Source organism: Lissotriton helveticus, chromosome 5_1, assembly GCF_964261635.1.
Source record: "Lissotriton helveticus chromosome 5_1, aLisHel1.1, whole genome shotgun sequence".
Taxonomy (NCBI): domain Eukaryota; kingdom Metazoa; phylum Chordata; class Amphibia; order Caudata; family Salamandridae; genus Lissotriton; species Lissotriton helveticus.
In genome coordinates this window covers 242,072,280-242,093,188 of record NC_136065.1, presented here as the reverse complement: position 1 = coordinate 242,093,188, position 20,909 = coordinate 242,072,280, and the positions used below count along the sequence as shown (strand labels likewise).

The window sequence follows — 20,909 nt, the reverse complement described above, 5'->3', positions numbered from 1 at the left end:
AACCATATCAATGCTTTTACAGTATTATTTTATAATTCTGTCTCTACTGTATGCACTTTACTTAACTACAAGTATTGCAATAATAGCGATTCATTTCTCTTGTATGAGAAAAGAGACTGATCAATAAATAACATCTTTTATTGAACCACGCCCATCTCTTATTTCTCTACAAACTGGTGAAACTAAGAATGCACGTACTGACTGAGTAAAATAAGTTGTCTATTGTTTTCACACGACTCTAGAGATACACTCTTGATTAGGGGAGAGCAAAGTTGTCATGTTCTATGGTTGTCAGAAACTAAATCCCTTCTTGTCTATCCAGGGAGGTTAAAATCCTCCTTGCCTATTCGAGAAAGTTTCTAGTGAACTCTGAGCTAGCTGGCAAACACAAAACTTTAAGTCTAATATCGTCGGTAGAAGACCTAGTTAACCTCTGCCCTAGGTCTATACTATTGAAGATATTATTCCAATGCGCAGAGCCTATTGGGATAATAGGAACTACACTACAGGACGTGGCGCAAGGCCTCTTTCAGCACTGGGGAGAGCCTTGCTTAGATCTATTCGCCACAGAAGAGAACGCGCAATGTCATCAGTTCTGCGCGTTGGAATTTCCAAGGCGGCACTTGCTCGGAGACACTTTTCGTCGTGAGTGGAGTTGCGGTCTGTTGTACGCCTTTCCGCCTGCTGAAGAAGGTCAGGCGCGACCGGGCCCAAGTCATCCTTGTGGCTCCGGACTGGGCACGACGATACTGGTATCCCGAGCTACTCAGCATGTCAGTCGATCCCCCGATTCGTCTGCCTCTTCAGGAGGACCTTCTGTCGCAGCATCAGGGGACGGTCCTACACCCGAACCTGTCCAGTCTCCACTTTCATACGTGGAGATTGAGCGGCGGCAGTTGAGGCCATTTGACTTGCCTCCTGAAGTCTGTAATGTGATTCTGGCAGCCAGGCGTCCCTCCACAAAATCGGTATACGCCTGCAGGTGGAACAAATTTGTGTCATGGTGCACAGCAAAGGCTGTGGATCCCCTTTCTGCCCCTCTTTCAGAGGTTCTCCTCTTTCTTCTTTCTCTTGCCCAGCAGGGCTCTGCTCTGGGCACTCTAAAGGGCTACCTCTCTGCCATTTCCGCCTTCTTAAGGCTCCCTGATCAGCCCTCTTTGTTCAAGTCCCCGGTTGTAAATAGGTTTTTGAAGAACATCACTCATATGTTTCCTCCTGTTCCTTTCGTGATGCCTCAGTGGGACTTGAACCTTGTTCTGACTTATCTGATGTGCGCTCCCTTCGAGCCACTTCATAACTGTCCTCTTCGTCTCCTTACTCTTAAGACTGCATTCCTGGTTGCCATCACCTCTGCCAGGCGAGTGAGTGAGCTCCAGGCTCTTTCTTCTCAACCTCCCTTCCTTTCTGTCCATCCGGACAAAGTTGTGTTGTAGACGTGACCCTCTTTCCTGCCCAAGGTAGTCACAGCCTTCCACATCGGGCAGTCCATCACCTTGTCCACCTTCTTTCCACCTCTGCATCCCTCGAAAGAGGAAGAGAGGCTCCACCGTCTGTACCCAAAACGTGTGCTCTCATATTATCTGGATCGCACACGCTAGTTCCAGGTGGATGACCAACTCTTTGTTGGTTACGTGGGCGCTAAGCAGGGACGGGCGGTGCACAAACGGACCATTTCTCCTGTGGGGCTACGTGCCCATTCCACTCGGGCCACGGCGGCTACTACTGCCCTGGGTTGGGGAGTCCCCTTGCAGGACATCTGTCAGGCAGCTACGTGGGGCTCGCTGCACACGTTTGCAAGACACTACTTCCTGGACGGCCAAGTCCGGAGAGATGGCTTTTTCGGCCGTTCCGTTCTCCAGGATTTTCTGGTGTGATCATTGGTATGCAGACCCACCACCGGGGTTGGTATTGCTGGGGTATCTATTCTAAGGTAAGGAATCTAATACTAACCTGTTTCTTTCAGATGCACAAGTTACTTACCTTCGGTAACGATATATCTGTAAGAAACAGTAGTTAGTATTAGATTCCTTATCTTAGAATATCCCCAGGCGTCATACTGGATCCGGAAAATTTTGCGTAGGAGTACCCCTGCACAGAGGCTGGAGGTTTTGCCATGAGAAAGGCAGCTGCTCGGTGTGTGCCCTGTGTGTCCAGGGAGCCTTCTGGTGTCTGACTGCAACAGGCCCACTATGGAAGTGAGAGAGAAGGAGGGCCTGGCGCGTACTCGAGTAATTCCCACACAGCAATATGTATCCTGCTGAAAAACACTCGGAGAAGGCTTGAGGAGAGAGTATTGATATCCTGGGCCCACGGATATGGCCAACATTGAGGCAGTCTGACTGAGGGTGTGCGGCTTGAACCTCCGTGGTGCAACTTCTTTACCTATAGTGGTGAGACCTGCAGAGAGAACAATCCAGTTAAGAGGCTTGGCTGCCTGTGACTTGAAAGGAGTGAGTGTGACCTAAGTACCCAGAGGAGGAAATAAAAACAAGCATTGGCCTGCTGAATTGCTCACTGGCTCCACTTGGGCCCACTTCTACCGAGGTCATAGCGCTGGCCGCGCCTGCCCTTTGGGCAGTTTAGCTGTTGGTGTCAGGCGGCATTCTAGGCCCCGGAGCTCAGAAAAGGTGTGCCATCTTGGGTCCCAGCCTTGGTCACTCCCCCTTCACATCAATATTGAGGAGAGACATTGGCATGTAGAAATTGTAGTGTATGACATCTTTCCATGGCTTTTGTATTAACAATATCAGGCTAAATACATGGATGGGTTATGTTCAGGAATCCTCTGAGGTAATAAAGTAGTTTGGTTTCCTTTCAAAAATCTATTTGTATATTAATCTGGGCTCTTTGCAGTCTTAAGCTTTTTGATTGCTTTCATGGTTCCTGGATCGGAACATATTTTGACTTGTCATGGATTGGAGTTTAGGCAGTGTGGCATTGCCTAGGTAGTCTAATTGGGCCTTCTCTTCAGAAAGATCCCTTTCACTGAGTCTTACATTTTCTGTATTTCTTATCACCTTCTACCATTCCTGGTTGGTAATATCTATATATATAAAAACAAATGTATGTCTGTCTGTCTGTTTGTCCTTTATGCATTACTACACCATTCATTCGATCGCCATGAAACTTTGGGAAGTTGTTGAGTACACTCCCGCAAAGGTTTCTGGCATAATTTTTTTTAAAATATCGGCCCCCCAGGGCCCTTATAATCTTTCGAATATCGCGCGGAATTACAAAAATCATCAGTGGCTCAGTGCATGTGCTATATTAGCAGCTACGAACAACGATGTAAATGCCTTCAATTTCAGCATTCAAAACGGAATACCAGGCGAAGCGACAACGTATAAGTCCATCGATATTGTGATGAATCAAGACGAAGTTGTCAATTACCCAACGGAATTCTTGAATTCACTGGATTTTCCCGGTATGCCACCGCACATTTGAACATTGAAAATTGGCGTGCCTATCATTCTTCTCCGAAACATCAATTCACCACGACTATTCAACGGTACAAGACTTTCGAATAAAAAGATGATTAACAATGTCATCGAAGCTACAATTTTGAATGGGAAATTCAAGGGGGAAGATGTACTATTGCCACGTATTCCAATGATCCCAACAGATATGCCATTTGAATTCAAACGTTTACAGTTTCCGGTGCGACTCGCTTTTGCAATGACCATCAGCAAAGCACAAGGACAATCGCTGCAAGTGTGTGGACTCCATTTGGAGAATCCGTGCTTCTCACATGGACAACTGTATGTGGCCAGCTCACGCGTCGGAAAACCTTCTGATTTATTCGTGTACGCACCAGACGGAAAAACAAAAAATATTGTGTATCCACAAGCACTCGAATAAATAAAAAGAATTAAAACGACACTTTGAAATGTATTCCATATTAAAATGAATAAGTTTCAATAAAAATTACACAATGTAAATTGAATGTTATCATAACAAGTTTCCTTGAATTTCCTTTCTTCTGAGATCGCAGCAACGCACGACCGTTAAGCTAGTCTTTTATAAGTGTGCTGGTCATATTTGTCCTAAACTTACTAGATAATCTAATATTGCCTTTGTGAGCCTATCCAAAGCAACAATGTTTAATTCTCAGTAATCAAATTGCCCCCATCATTAAAGTAGGCAGCTGCAAAATGATGGTTTATTTTTTTCTCCAAAATCCTCTTGTTCTATTTCTGGTTTATCCTTGCTGCATATTCTCATCTCATTAAGTGGTGCTGTGGCCTCAACCAGTCGACCCAATATCACAGCTTTAAACACATTACAATGTAAATTTTGATTAGTTTCATGTGGTCCCCTTATTTTTAGTAGATTTGCAAACCCTTTCCCACTATCATTTGCTATGCTTGCTTGTTTAGACACCATGTTCAATGGCAGTCAGAGGTCGTGTGTAAATCTTAGTCTCCTAGAATTGAGCTATGATCTGGAAGTATAATCCCACCAATACTAGTCAGTGTCGTTTCTCTTTGCACCAGATGGGAGCCCATGATTCTTATATTATTAATCCTTGATCTGTTATATATTTATTTCTGTTTTTCTTGGAGCTCAATAAGGTGGTCTTCCAAAGAAAGCATATGTCCCCTAATATTGTTCCAGTTATTCTGTTTGGTTAATAGTGGGCTGCAGGTTATTCTCTGTTTTCAGACTGCCCTCTTATTTCATACAGAAAAAGCTTTACTTTTGAGTGTAAGTCAGCCTTGATTTCCTTTAGAAAGCCCTCCATATTATCCCTTATGACAGGTGCATCACCACCTCGTATTAGCAGTTGAGGAGGAGACCTGGACCAGCTTCAGGTTTCTGCTGTTTGTACATTTTGTTCTAAAGCAACTTCCAAGAGTATGTCTCTGGCTCAAGGTTAATTCCGCCCCCAGTCATTGTGTGGTTTTGATTCTCTGCCTTGAGTCGAAGTGCCGGCAGAGACACTAGCATGATATCACAATTCACTGTAGTTAAGATATATTGAGAACTCTCAAATATCCATTTTACCCTCTTGAGGTACAAGGTGAAAGTTGAAGGAAGAGGGGGGGGAAAGGTTCTGATTTAAAACTCCCTTTATAGTTTTGTCTTCTTTCTCCTGCAGTCTTTTGCAAAGATGCATTCTTATAAGCATATTTGCATACTGTTGTCTGAATTTGACTTGTTGCAAGTAGCACAATAGTTTCCGGCTTGTTGACTTGTGCAAATGGGCAGAGAACAATTATGTGGACCAAAGGGAACCGTACGAGTCTTCCCTTCCATCAGAAATCCTGGGACGTTCAAGAATAGTTCAGGAGCCTTCATGGTATCAGGTAAAGGACTGTCATTTTACTCACAGATTTCCAGTGCGCACTCCTGCAAGATGGCGACACCAAATACCTGCTCTTTTTTATTCCACCTATCTCACACTCCTCTAACAGTTACCTCACACTGCATGTGGAGTAATTATTCACCATCTAACAAAACATGTGGGTACCTATCACTAGAAAATACAATCTGCTTCTGATGCATTCTTGTAACCGCAAATATATCACCTTGTAAATAATCCCACTCGCCAGACAGGATCTGGAGATTTAGCAGTTCCCTCATGCCCCAGTAGGTGATGTCATACGGCTCTGAATTGGGTCTTTTCCTTTTCTGGAAGAGACGTCATGGCCACATAATAACCATCACCTGTGTGTGTCGAAGTCTGTTCATCCTTTCTATGCCTTCAGAACTGAATCTGGAGCTGGTTTCCTCAAAGCTGACTGAAAACTTTTCCTGAATTTTTCCAGTGTGCAAGGGACATGTCTTCCTAAAAAATGACCACATTTAACCCTGAAATGACTGCCACAACCAGATGTCCGTGATGGACCCTCACATGGTCCGTCTCTGGTGTCTGGGCTCCGCTCATATCTCAAAGTCATGCAGCGACTGCTCAACAAAAATCCAAGGGCCATCCAGGACCATAAGGTCGACCTGTACGCCATCCACCATCGTAGAAACTCTTGGAAAACCTGATTCCGGTTGAGAATGTTGACGTGTCTGTTAGACCCAGCAGTTGCTGGCTGGCTGGGACACATCAAGGCCAGACAGAATCCACCATCCTAGATAGGAGGAGTACGATACACTCGTCCGATAACCTATGCTCACCCTTGGGTAGCTTAGCACAGAGCAGTCCGGCTTAGCCTCAGGGTCAAAGTGTAAAGTATTGGCACACCACCACCCTCGCAACACATGGAGTACACTACAAAAAGATTCCACTCCTTATTTATAAAACACTGGTTTTACACACACATTAAAATCAAACCGACACATACATTACAGTTATATGCAATTGTCGAACTCTCCCATTAGCAGCAGAACAGCATTCACTTGCTCCATTATCTCCTCAGCCTCGCAAGCAACATAAACCCATGCACGTACTTCCCCGACGTGTTCACAATCCAAGCAATCCCTCCTGCATCATAAGCGAATGAAACATATATTCAGGCTGTTTAAAGGCATTCCACTTTCCCACTAGCACATTAACATAAAACACAACAGTCCCAATATTTCATTCCCTATACAGTTGTAATAGTTAAGACATCACAGATTTTGACTACACCTCATGACCCAGCCCCTCAGCCACTTAAATTACACCAGTCAACTATACACTTTGCACCCGCTGACGACACTTTGATTAGATTGTCAGGACCGCCTTAAGTGGGAGGAAACAGTTACTTGGTTTTGTTCCTTCAGATTAAGCCTTCAGTTACCCATTCTAAGGAAAGAATAGGGGAACCCTACTCACCACGGAACCAGGGTACTGATTATATATAGGAAAACAATGGTTCCTGTGGGTAGGCTCTGGTCAATGCACCCAGAGCCTACCTGTGAGGCCACACTGCAGCGGACTCACGCGGCTGCAACAGAAACATTACCAATATCCAACAGTGGATTGTCACTGGATTCAGCACCACGCTATTGAACATAGGGATAACTGTATAGCTACGGCTGTAGCGAACTTAAAGAAGTCCCCTCTGGCCTCCCACACCCTGAAGTGCCGGCCTTACCTCACTTTGAGAACCCGGCTGGGTCCTCACGTGAGTTTTTACCTTCACCTCGGCACATCACTTTCACTAAGGCTGCGCCATCACCATCCAGATGTCCCTACATCGTTAGTCCTGAGGAGACCCCCATTGATAGAAGGGTCGAAACGCCGTCGACAAGCACAAAAGAACAGACCATTACCCAGCCTGTATCATTGTGTACCAATTTATGGAAACTGCGTACATAATTATTCACCTTGTATATTCACTTATTGGTTCCATTTTTCACTTGTGGGGGACAATGCACAAATATTTGCGCTTTTGACTGAAAGAAGTGTACATATGATTAAAAGGTTTTCATAAAATATAGTCTACTGAGCAAACTGTGTAGAAGGTTTTCTTGCCCTCTGACATTACAAGGTCCTTTTCTTTTGCGATTGCGCACATTTATTTCTAATATCAGTTCAGTTACCCAGTGACATCTTCACGAGTGTGGGATCACTATCCCCTGTAGGCAAAAGACTGACACACTGAAAGTTAGTGCGCTTCCAAATTGGTGAAATGTTTCCCCTCCAGCATAGGTGTGGGCTGCAGTTGCTGCAGGCAGCCATCCATGGGTGCACACAAGACACGACGAGACCCCTCGGGTCCATCCACGATAATCTCAACAACAGAGTACCTTGTGGCGTGGATCCAGGGAGGGTGTCAAACCAGGCACTGTCGTTCCCCGATCTAGAGGTTGGAGACAGTCTAGGCTTCCAGCTCGGGTCCTGCAGACTCTGCAAACATCCCCCAGCACCCCTAGAACCCCACACAGGCTACAGAAGTAAGCTACTCCTCAAACTCCTTACGTTCCAGCACGTCAGGTGGACTGCTGCTCTTTACTAGCATGCCAAACATGGGTCCGGGGATCACGGGGCCACTGGATTCAAGCTAGCCTTGCTGATGAGGGACGATGCCTCAAAACTGGTCCCAGGATGCTTGTTTCTGGTCCAGGGAGGACCTGGCTTGGCAGTCCAGGCTGGACTGTTCCCATGAGGCACAGGGTCAAGACTGATTTGCATATGGCTTGCTCTAAACTGGGGTGGCATGGTGAGCAAAAGACGATGGATTTAACCCAGATCTCTTGACTAGGGGGGTGGGGTGGAGAGGGTGAATGTTTGATTTTCTCTGCATTCCGTCCATCTTCTGTGTGACTTTTACCTTCTAAAAGTGGCATTTTCAAACACACTATTTAAAAACCATCTTTACTAAAAGATAGTTATTAAATTCTGAGTTCAGAGAGCTTAAACTTTAATCCTCTATCTTGTCCCAATGGGAAGTTATACTTGTAAGATGTTACAAAGCATCTCCCATGCTATCCTATGGGACAGATATCCTCTCAATAGTGAAAAACGAAATTAGCAGTATTTCACTATTAGGATATTTCACGCACACCAGTACATGTCCTACCTTTCACATACCCTGCACCCTGCCCATGGGGGTACATTGGGGTGTCTTACGTGTAAGAAAATGTAAGGTTAGGGCCTGGCAAGTAGGTGTACTTGCCACGTCGACATGGCAGTTTAAAACTGCGCACAACCACTGCAGTCGCAGATCTGAGATACCTTTTCAGGGCTACTCATGTGGGTAGCTCAATCATTGCTGCAGGCCTACTAGTAGAAGTTGATTTACAGCCATGGCACAATCAGTGCACTTTACTAGTGAGAACCAATAGTACTAACAATTTACACAGGAAGCCCTTGCACTTTGACACTGATCAGCAGTGGCAAAGTGCCCAAAGTATCTAAGCCAGCCAAGACAAAATCCAGCAAAACATCAAAAATACAGGAGCTAGAGGCAAAAAGTCTGTGGAAACCACACCAAACATGCCAAGTCTAACACTTCCGATCTAGCCTGAGTTTCTAAGTCTATGGATTTCACAGCAGCAGATCCAGGCCTTCAAAGAAGCCATTTTGCAGATGTTTTTTTACCCTATTGGATCTCCCTGGCATGCCTCCAGGCTCTATAGATCCAAGAGAGCCTTCAGTCTGGTTACTGCCGGTGGATCCTACGCCTCTATGATTCTCAACCCCAATCCGAGGCTGGCGGCTACTCCAACTCAGAGAACAACATCAAGACTGATGCTGATTCCCTGTGTGTCCACGCCGTCAGTGACTCCACAGATTTCGAAAGAGGAGCAGATAATCAGATGAGTTGCAAAACAAATTGTAGGTATTGCAAGTGGCTTTACAGGTCCCAACAACCAAGACATTACTCGATTGCATTTTTTAAACCTCTGTATTCAAATTGTTTCAGGCATTGATTAGAAAACCAGGGTCCAAGCCTGAAAGTGCTGGAGTTATGCAATTCTGAGGCCTAATTGTTCAAATATATAGAAGTTCCAATTTTATCAAGGAGTTATATAGTATACAGAAGTGATTGCAAACAACTGACATTCTTTGTTAATTCCTAATATTGTGATTACTGACTTGCTGTAGATTACTTTCAACAATTCTATTGCCTTTCAATATCAGATTTGAAATATGAAGGTTATTAGTATTTTTCATGCTGCTAGTGGCACGTCATATGACTTCAATAAGCCAATTCTCTGACACCAAATAGGACATTGCTGCTCTAACACTGCCAGGTTGGCTGCTCATGGAAACTGGCTTTGGCTACAGCCATCTTGCAATATTTAGCATTGGCCAAAGGAGCCTAATTTGACTAGACGTTTGAGTGCTGAAATACACAACCCCAAGTCTCGCTTCTCTTGGAGCATTGCTACAGGTTCCTTACATCGTGAGATTTTGAAGCCGGCCAAACCCAAATTTAGAATAGTTGACCTGATGTTATTACTAGCTGTTTTGTCCAATACATGTTGATAAAGTCCTTCGTCGCAGCCTGCATATAGACCAATAATTTATTATGGCACATCTTCAATTTAATTTTTCTTTGACAAATTTGCATCATGCATTGGAAGTACTATAATGACTATATTGGGGTACTGCAGCCAGACACGCCCTAATTAGGTAGTGATGGCTGGAGGGGTGGGGGTAGACAGAGGATTACAGGGAACACTTGGGACTATGTGCTCTAAAGGGATAGTCTGCAAAGGCAGTATCCCCAACATTAGTCCCTCCAGAAACAGCCCTGCAATATAGTCCTCATTTTACTAGGCATCAAATGCCATTAAGCATTCATGAAATGAAAATGGTAAACAAATGGAGCTGAGCAGACCCAGGTGGATGGTGACAGCAGTGCTCTGGGACAGTGGGTGAACTTTATACCTGGCAATAATAGCCTCGGCAGCGCCTAGCAAGTGGCTCAGTAATGAAGTGGCATTTCGCAAGGTCGCGAGCAGCTGGGGGTGACGCTGAAGCTGAAAGAGCATCTGCAGCATATTTTCGATTTTTGCCTTCTGCCACTTAATCGGTATGAACCATCAGGTTTTTGTAGCTTTCCCATCCTATTTATGCAAATGCATTTTCCGTTAAATAAAATAGAACTACCACTGATCGCTCTCGATGCTGCTAAAAGAAAATCTTACATGACCAGGTTGGTGTAACTTCTGTTTACTTTATTTACATAGTACATTGCTGTGATAAGTGGTGATGCAGCGATGCATAAAGCAAGTAGAAACGTTGTATTTTTAAAATGCAAAATCTCAGAAATCACATTATTTTGGGAGAATAATCAGTAATGTTATTGTCTTTAAAGGCAAAAGTAGTTAACATTACTATTAGTTAAAATGTTCCATTTCCTGGCAAAATACTCCATTGAAGACTGCATGATTTTATGTCAGTTGCTTGGCAAAACTTTTTTCCTAACTTTTAAACCTTTAAACTGTGTGCTTACTTGGGAAGAGATCTGCGCCCTATGTGTGAAAATACAGCACACAGTCAATCTAGAATAAAATATGTGCCTCAGATGAGCTGTGAGTAGCTGATTTCTAATAGCCTTTATATTAATTCAGATTAGCATATGCAATGGAGTGCTGAAGGAAGGACAGTTAATCAGATTGCTGGAATGCAGTCTGTAAAGTCTGGTAAAAAAAGGCCTCTCCTGTAGTTCTTGTAGGTCAGATGAGCTACTTTTTAAATAGGACATCTGGAATGGAAGGGATAACAGCAGAGCCACTTTCACGCGTGAATAGTTTTAGTGACAAAGGAGTTCGAAAATAATTAAGTAGTAATATTTAAAGGAGAAGGTACTTGCAAGTAGTAGATTACTGGGGCAGGTCATTGAGTTTAAAAGTGAAGGTGTTCCCAGCCCTTCTTCCTCGGAGTACCCTGCTCCATTGCACAGAGCCACTTGTATGAAGTGGCATGTTTGTCAAGTTATACTTTTCAGAACCTGGCGGGAGCTATTTAATGGACACAGCGTGGATTAATTGAACAGAACATAACACAACACAACCAGCAGACTTGCTGAAAGCCCATTATCGTTATCATTATCATACATATCATTTTAATAAAATTTAAATATCTTGGCTTACGCCAAACCTGAAAGCAACCAACCTCCATGAAAGGTTGGAGACCTACTTCATCATCAGCATTGAAAACGATGCTGGGAAAATACCTAATATCCTCTCTACGTGCCAGAAGTTTGCAAGTGGGAAATTCTTTTCTATAACGTCTTTAGTCTGAAAATCAACAGAGACACATGTCCTAAACATTCAATTTTAAAAGCTCCGTGGGTGGAATTGTAGACTGACTATGACCATGTATTAAATATTCCTATGTTCTTGTCTTCTAGGTCCAACGTTGCTTTTGACCAGTGATAACATCAAGCAGCGTCTTGGCTCTGCTGCACTGGACAGGTAAGCTGTTCTTCCCAAGGTTGCATGTTCTTCATCTTTATCATGTTGACTTATCATTGATAAATTGTTATGTGCCCTCCTCCTCTCTGTTTGTGCGACATAAATTAGATCCCCCACAAATCTCCACTTTTATGGTCTGGCTTGACAGCTGAACTGTCTCCAGACACTTATGGGGGGGGGGGGGCTTTGGCACCGCACACATGTTGAGAGCCAAAAGAACATGTTTTGATTTGGCAGAAGTTGTGTACTTCCTCAAAAAAGAGAAGTTGCCCTGTAGCAGCTGTGGTCAGTTCGTTTATTTATCCAGCTACCTAAGCTTGAAATTTCAGGAGGGCACATGGCATTGGAATGCCATATTAAGTGCCTTAAATAACTAGATAATTTATAGTGTTTTTCTTTGGCAGTAACACAGATGGGGAGGATGGCAGTCATTAACCAAGACCTCTGACCTCCTGGTCAGAGAACTCTGCTCTCCCCTCGAGCATCTCCGTCGTTGCGCCGCTGCCACTGTCCCCTGCATCGAGGCCCTGTTAGTCTGTCGGGTTTGTGTCAATTGTGCCTGTTTTTCTGTTTCCTATATCGTTTTTATTTTTATTCTTTTCTTCCTTATATTCTCCTATTTCTTTTACTCTGTTGTGCCTTGTTGTGTCCTATTTGCCCTGCGTCCTTTTCTCAATGTTTTTCCCACCGCTGCTACCCCGTGCCCCCACCCCACCAGTACCCGTCTCCCTGATGCGCTCCCTCCCCTGTCCCCTACTTAATGGCGACCGCTGCGCGAGCAGTTGAGTAAGACCTCTGAGCTCCTGGTCTGAGAACTCTGCCCTCCCCTCGCGCAGCTCCGTCATTGTGCTGCTGCCCCCTGCACTTCTCTGTCCTGGTAGGTGTTTGTGGCCCTGTTGTTCTGTCTGGTATGGTCACTTGTGCCTGTTTTTCTATTGTTTCCTTTTATTCGTTTTTATTTTTATTCTTTCCTTCCTTAGATTCTCCTATTTCTTTTACTCGATTGTGCCTTGTTGGATTCTTTTTGCCCTGTGTCCTTTTCTCACCATTTTTTCTGCTGATACTGCCTACGTGGCCCCTTCCCCCCCCTTGCCGGTTCCTACTCCCGCATCTCAGCTGTACTCCATCCCCTGTCCCCTATTAAATGGCGACTGCTGGCACGCTAAAGATGTGGAATTGGAGCAAAGTCACAGAGGAGCACCTCAACTCCGCCCTCAAGCACAACCCCCCCACCCACCACCACCAGCGTCAACTCTGCAGCCAACGAACTCCACAGATGGCTCACCAACTGCACAGACCAGTTCGCCCACTCTGTAACTCCGACAGACGGCGCCCCATGAAAGCCACATGGTTCACCACCGACCTCCAAAATCCAGATGCACCTGCAGACGCCTCGAGAAATTATGGAGAAACACCAAAACCCCGGAGTCTCTCACCATTTACAAGAACGCCATGACAGAATGCCACCAACACATCAGATTCACCAAAAAGACCTTCATCCAGGACAAAATCCTCGCCAACTCCAGCAACTCGAAGGAACTCTTCAGTAGCATCTAGGAATTCACCAACCCCCCTAGCGAAGCCTTGGACGTCACCCCTTCCCAGGACCTCTGCAGCAAACTCTGATCCTACTTACATCTCAAGATCAAGTCCCTCCTCGACCACTTCAACAAACAGACACCTGATGCCAAAACCACGCCCACCACCAGCAATGCCAGCCAGCCTACCATCTCTGCCTGGACCCTGGTCACCACCGAAGACACTGCCACGACCATGAAGAGCATTCATTCCGTAGCCCCCCACAGACCCCTGCACGCCGCACATTTTCTAAAGAGCCCCCACCGCCATGGCACCCGAGCTACGAAGCACCATCAATGCCACCTTTGAATCCGGCACATTCCTTGACAACTGGGAACGCACAGAAGTCAAGCCCCTCCTCAAGAAGCCCTCTGCAGACCCGACGGACCTAAAAAGATACAGACCCATCTCTCTCCTCCCCTTCACGGCTAAAGTCACTGAGAAGATCGTCAACAGCAAGATCACGAACTACATTGAAGACAACTCCATCCTAGACTCCTCCTAATCCGGATTCCCGAGCAACCACAGCATCGAGACTGCTCTCCTCGCCTCCACAGATGACGTCCGTACTCTCAACCATGGCCACACGGCGGCCCTCATCTTACTGGACCTCTCTGCAGCCTTCGACACTGTCTGCCATACTCCACGACGCTGGCATACAGGGAACTGCCCTCCACTGTATCCACTCCTTCCCCGCCAGCCGAACCCAAAGAATCTGACTCCCGCACTTCCTCTCCGCAGCCACAGAGATCAACTGCGTAGTACACCAAGAATCGTCACTCAGCTCCACGCTCTTCAACATCTACATGGCCCCCTCGCCCCCATTGTAAGACAGCACAGACTTAGCATAGTATCCAATGCCGATGACACCCAGCGTATCCTCTCCCTCACGAGGCAACCCAACACCACTAAACTCAGCTTCCAGGAAGAAATGAGACGTCTCATCCTGGACGAGTAGCAGCTGTCTGAAGCTAAACTCGGAGAAGACAGAAGTCTTCGTCCTCGGACCCACCCCCTCAGCATGGGACAACACCTGGTGGCCCCCCGCCCTCGGTAGCCCCTACTCGCAAGGACCACGCCTGGAACCTAAGCATCAAACTTGACTCCTCCCTCACCATGACCCGACAGATCAACGCCTTCTCCTCCTCCTGCTTCAACACCCTCAGCATCCTTCGCAAGACTTTCAAATGGATCCCCCTCGAATACAGAAAGACGGTCACTCACGCCCTGGTCACCAGCAGACTCGACTACGGCAACTCACTCTATGCCGGAATAAACAAAAACCTCACCCGCAAGCTACAGAACATACAAAACGCCGCCGCATGACTAGTCCTCAACCTGCCAAGACACTGCCACATCTCCCAGCACCTGCGCACACTCCCTTGGCTCCCCATCGAAGCTAGAGTGCCTTCAAGATGCTCACCCATGCTCACAAGGCCCTCCACGACACTGGACCAGCATACCTGAATAGCCAACTCAAAGTCCACGCATCCCAAAGGACCCTACGATCAGCCCAGCTCTACTAAGCCACAGTCTCCCGCACCACAAAGACCAGATCGGGAGGCCGCTCCTTCTCCTTCCTCACGGCCAGAGCCTGGAATGACCAGCCGCTCCACCTCAGACAGACAACATCGCTCCCTATCTTCGCAAGAAATCTCAAAACCTGGCTCTTCGACAGACCCCCTCCTTGATAGACTGGAACCTGCGACCCCCACCCACCCCACCCCCCCAAGTGCTTTGAGACCCTTACGGGTGAGTAGTTGCGCTTAACAAACACCTTGATTGACTGAAGTGGATCCCCCCATAATCCATAAAGACTGTCACCCACGCACTCATAACCAGCAGAGTGGCTCTGGAATGGATAGCAAACTTTCTGTCCGGTGGTACATTTCAGATTTCTTTCTCAAAAGCAGTTTCCAAGGTTCATGCTTCACCCTATGGGGTGCCACAGGGCTCGATTCTCAGCCCTTTATTTAACATTTATGTTAAACCATTGGCTGAGATTGCGGAGGAGGCAGGGCTGTCAATTTATTCCTATGCTGACGACACCCAAAAAGTCTTCTCCCTTTCTGCTAAAGGAGCCTTTGGACCCTCTTTTCTCCAAGCCGAATTAAGTAAAATCATGCAGTGGATGCAAGTCAATTCGCTTAAGCTTAATGGAGAAAAGACAGAGGTGCTCATTCTGGGGAAAAACAAAGAACTTTGGGGTCCCCAACATTGGCCTCCTGAATTGTGTGTTACCCCTCAGCCTACTAAACAAGCCCGCAATCTGGGTTTTGTAATTGACAATCAGCTTTCAATGAGGCCGCAAGCCATAAAGGTAGCTGCAACTTGCTTCGCCATTCTTAGATGGCTCAAAAAGATTTTATGGATGCTGCCAGAATCTACAAAAAGAACTGTCATCCAGGCTTTGATTACTTGTCGCCTGGACTACGGCTACATCCTTTTTAGGGCTCGCCTGCTGATGCGCTTCAGCGCATAGCTGGCGAAGCTCTATAGGGGCTTATCCAGTGTTTATCCACCACTGGCGATTCCACTGGCGATTCCTTCAAGTGCATGTGCTTTTTAGGTCATTGCGCTTGCGCAAGCCCTAAAAAGCGCGTGCACAATGCCACCAGCCGCCTGCCTGCCTGCCTCGCATTACCACATCAAAGGCAGCCCTCCGAGCGCATTTCTCACCCCCTAATTATTCACGGCCGGCCGGCAGGCACATCAAAGGCTGCTGCTGCCGTGACTCGCATTTCTCCTCCCTCCTCCCCTATCACTGCCCAGGCCGGCCGTACTTTCTCTTTACAAGGGCGCCCATTCCTGAATCACTTGAAATCTCTCCACATTATTTGCATTTTGTTAATTAAAAAAATTAACTACAACACAGCGTTGCACATTTTTCTCGACTTCGGAAGGATGAGTCCCAATCTCATTTGTACAAAGTGTTGTAATGGGATTATTGGAGAGTTAGAGAAACGTGCTCACAAGTTACATTTTTATGCAAATCATCTGAGTAAATAAACAATAGCATGGTGCCGTTTGCGTCCTTGACTTGATCTGGTTTTTATTTTTATTTTGCTATTATTCTCACAAAGGCTAAGAAGGTCTGCCTACTTTAGTATTAAGTGCTATACGTCGCATAAGCAACAGCTAACCATTCACTCACCCACGCAACGCCACTCACCCACGCAACGCCACTCACCCACGCAACGCCACTCACCCACGCAACGCCACTCACCCACGCAACGCCACTCACACACGCAACGCCACTCACACACGCAACGCCACACACACACGCAACGCCACACACACACGCAACGCCACACACACACGCAACGCCACACACACACGCAACGCCACACACACACGCAACGCCACACACACACGCAACGCCACACACACATGCAACGCCACTCACACATGCAACGCCACTCACACATGCAACGCCACTCAACCACGCAACGCCACTCACACACGCAACGCCACTCAACCACGCAACGCCACTCACCCACGCAACGCCACTCACCCACGCAACGCCACTCACCCACGCAACGCCACTCAGCCACGCAACGCCACTCAGCCACGCAACGCCACTCAGCCACGCAACGCCACTCACACACGCAACGCCACTCACACACGCAACGCCACTCACACACGCAACGCCACTCACACACGCAACGCCACTCACACACGCAACGCCACACACACACGCAACGCCACACACACACGCAACGCCACACACACACGCAACGCCACACACACACGCAACGCCACACACACACGCAACGCCACACACACGCAACGCCACACACACGCAACGCCACACACACATGCAACGCCACTCACACATGCAACGCCACTCACACACGCAACGCCACTCACACACGCAACGCCACTCAACCACGCAACGCCACTCACCCACGCAACGCCACTCACCCACGCAACGCCACTCACCCACGCAACGCCACTCACCCACGCAACGCCACTCACCCACGCAACGCCACTCACCCACGCAACGCCACTCACCCACGCAACGCCACTCACCCACGCAACGCCACTCACCCACGCAACGCCACTCACCCACGCAACGCCACTCAGCCACGCAACGCCACTCAGCCACGCAACGCCACTCAGCCACGCAACGCCACTCAGCCACGCAACGCCACTCACACACGCAACGCCACTCACACACGCAACGCCACTCACACACGCAACGCCACTCACACACGCAACGCCACTCACACACGCAACGCCACTCACACACGCAACGCCACTCACACACGCAACGCCACACACACACGCAACGCCACACACACACGCAACGCCACACACACACGCAACGCCACACACACACGCAACGCCACACACACACGCAACGCCACACACACACGCAACGCCACACACACATGCAACGCCACACACACACGCAACGCCACTCACTCATGCAACGCCACTCACACACGCAACGCCACTCACACACGCAACGCCACTCAACCACGCAACGCCACTCACACACGCAACGCCACTCACACACGCAACGCCACTCACACACGCAACGCCACTCACCCACGCAATGCCACTCACCCACGCAACGCCACTCAGCCACGCAACGCCACTCAGCCACGCAACGCCACTCAGCCACGCAACGCCACTCACCCACGCAACGCCACTCACCCACGCAACGCCACTCACCCACGCAACGCCACTCACACACGCAACGCCACTCACACACGCAACGCCACTCACACACGCAACGCCACTCACACACGCAACGCCACTCACACACGCAACGCCACACACACACGCAACGCCACACACGCAACGCCACACACACGCAACGCCACACACACATGCAACGCCACTCACACATGCAACGCCACTCACACACGCAACGCCACTCACACACGCAACGCCACTCACACATGCAACGCCACTCACACATGCAACGCCACTCACACACGCAACGCCACTCACCCACGCAACGCCACTCACCCACGCAACGCCACTCACCCACGCAACGCCACTCAGCCACGCAACGCCACTCAGCCACGCAACGCCACTCAGCCACGCAACGCCACTCAGCCACGCAACGCCACTCAGCCACGCAACGCCACTCAGCCACGCAACGCCACTCAGCCACGCAACGCCACTCAGCCACGCAACGCCACTCAGCCACGCAACGCCACTCAGCCACGCAACGCCACTCAGCCACGCAACGCCACTCACACACGCAACGCCACTCACACACGCAACGCCACACACACACGCAACGCCACACACACGCAACGCCACACACACACGCAACGCCACACACACACGCAACGCCACACACACACGCAACGCCACACACACACGCAACGCCACACACACACGCAACGCCACTCACACACGCAACGCCACTCACACATGCAACGCCACTCACACACGCAACGCCACTCACACACGCAACGCCACTCACACACGCAACGCCACTCACCCACGCAACGCCACTCACCCACGCAACGCCACTCACCCACGCAACGCCACTCACCCACGCAACGCCACTCACCCACGCAACGCCACTCACCCACGCAACGCCACTCACCCACGCAACGCCACTCACCCACGCAACGCCACTCACCCACGCAACGCCACTCACCCACGCAACGCCACTCACCCACGCAACGCCACTCACCCACGCAACGCCACTCACCCACGCAACGCCACTCACACACGCAACGCCACTCACACATGCAACGCCACACACGCAACGCCACTCACCCACGCAACGCCACACACACACGCAACGCCACACACACATGCAACGCCACTCACACATGCAACGCCACACACGCAACGCCACTCACCCACGCAACGCCACTCACCCACGCAACGCCACTCACCCACGCAACGCCACTCATCCACGCAACGCCACTCATCCACGCAACGCCACTCATCCATTTGCAAAACGAAAAATGTGAAACTCTTCTATTGCGAGACCTATTGCATTTTCAATGCTTGTTCTTGGAGCTAATAAGGAGGTGATTCATAAGTTACAAATTGTCCAAAATGCTGCTGCCAGACTGCTCTGCCAAATTCTCTGCTGTGTCTAGTTCCTTACGCGATCTCCACTGGCTGAAAGTGGAGAATCGCATTAAATTTAAGACCTTAACCTATATGTACAAGATTAAAATGGGTAAGGCCTCCCAATATCTGAAATCTATCGCTCAACTGTACGTTCCTCCTCGTTCTCTTCGTTCAGCTAATCAGACAAAATTTGCGGTTCCTAGATACAGATTATCTAGAGTAGGCGGTCGTTCCTTCTCTTACTTAGGGCCTACCTTGTGGAATTCTCTTCCTCTGTCTTTAAGAAATGAGCCTAGTTTTGTGCACTTCCGTAGGATGTTGAAGACCTGGCTTTTTAATCAATAGGCCTCCTTCCGTATTTGTTTCTGACCTCTGCAGGCGGCGCCGGGAAACCCTTGGGTATCTGAGCGCCTTATAAAACTAAATAACATAACATAACATAATATAACTGGACAACGAAAATGCCCTCTATGCTGGAATCAAGAAATCCCTGCTCCGGAAACTCCAGACCATCCAGAACACCACTGCCAGGCTTGTCCTCTGCATCCCACGACATGAACACATCACCCAGCACCTACGAGACCTCCACTGGCTCCCCGTCGAGAAGAGTCACCTTCAAGCTACTCACTCACACCTACAAATCCCTCCACAACACCGGGCCCCAATACCTCAATGAAAGAGTCTCCTTCCACACACCCAAGAGAAACCTGCGGTCTGCTGACCTCACCAAAACCCCGCGCATCTGCAGGGCCAGAACGGGTGGAAGAGCCTACTCCTACATCGCGGCAAAGACCTGGAACGAACTCCCGCTCAACATCAGATGTTCCCCCACTCTGCACACCTTAAGGAAGAGCCTCAAGACCTGACTCTAAGGCTGATTCGGAGCTGCCCAACCTTCCTCCCCCGCGCCTTGAGACCCTCATGGGCTAGTAGCGCGCTTCACAAATCCCTGATTGATTGATTGATTGATTGATTAACCTACATGGATTTTTAGGGTTGGCTTGACAGTGCGACTGTCTCCTCCCCATATAAACCTCCACCTATATTATTCCACAGCTCTTTGCTTCCACACAAATACATATCCATTCCAATGCTATTACTTGTAAATTCACATTAACATAGAACATTCCTTTAAAGCCAGACCTATTGGCATTGCTTGTTTTTCATGTATGATCGTGCACAATCTATGGTTCTCCAGTTGGTAGCCCATTTGTTCTGGTTAGCAGCCTCTACATAGTTTGGTGGTACTCAAGCCACATACTCTTCTCTCTCACCACAGTTTATTGTTTATTTGTCTTTCAGACAGTCATGTGAGGATTTTAATTATTCTTTTACCTTACATATTCACCTGTAGGAAATTGCCTTGGCTCTGTTTCCTCTGATAATGTTAGCACTGCTGTTTCAGGAACTGGATCTCAAATATTTTATTTTAGGACGAGGCTAATGGACTGGTATTATTACCATTAGTGGTG

General features: G+C 48.1%; 1 protein-coding gene across 4 annotated transcripts in view; it reads left to right on the top strand.

Annotated features, from left to right (window-relative positions):
- The window catches only part of PNPLA7 (patatin like domain 7, lysophospholipase), a 1,524,034-nt gene that overhangs the window by 843,817 nt on the left and 659,308 nt on the right, over positions 1-20,909 (top strand). For all 4 annotated transcript variants that reach the window (XM_078642105.1, XM_078642108.1, XM_078642106.1 and 1 more), the window contains one exon: positions 11,742-11,805. In XM_078642105.1, the coding sequence (XP_078498231.1) occupies positions 11,742-11,805 (64 nt within the window). The remainder of the gene's footprint in view (positions 1-11,741; positions 11,806-20,909) is intronic.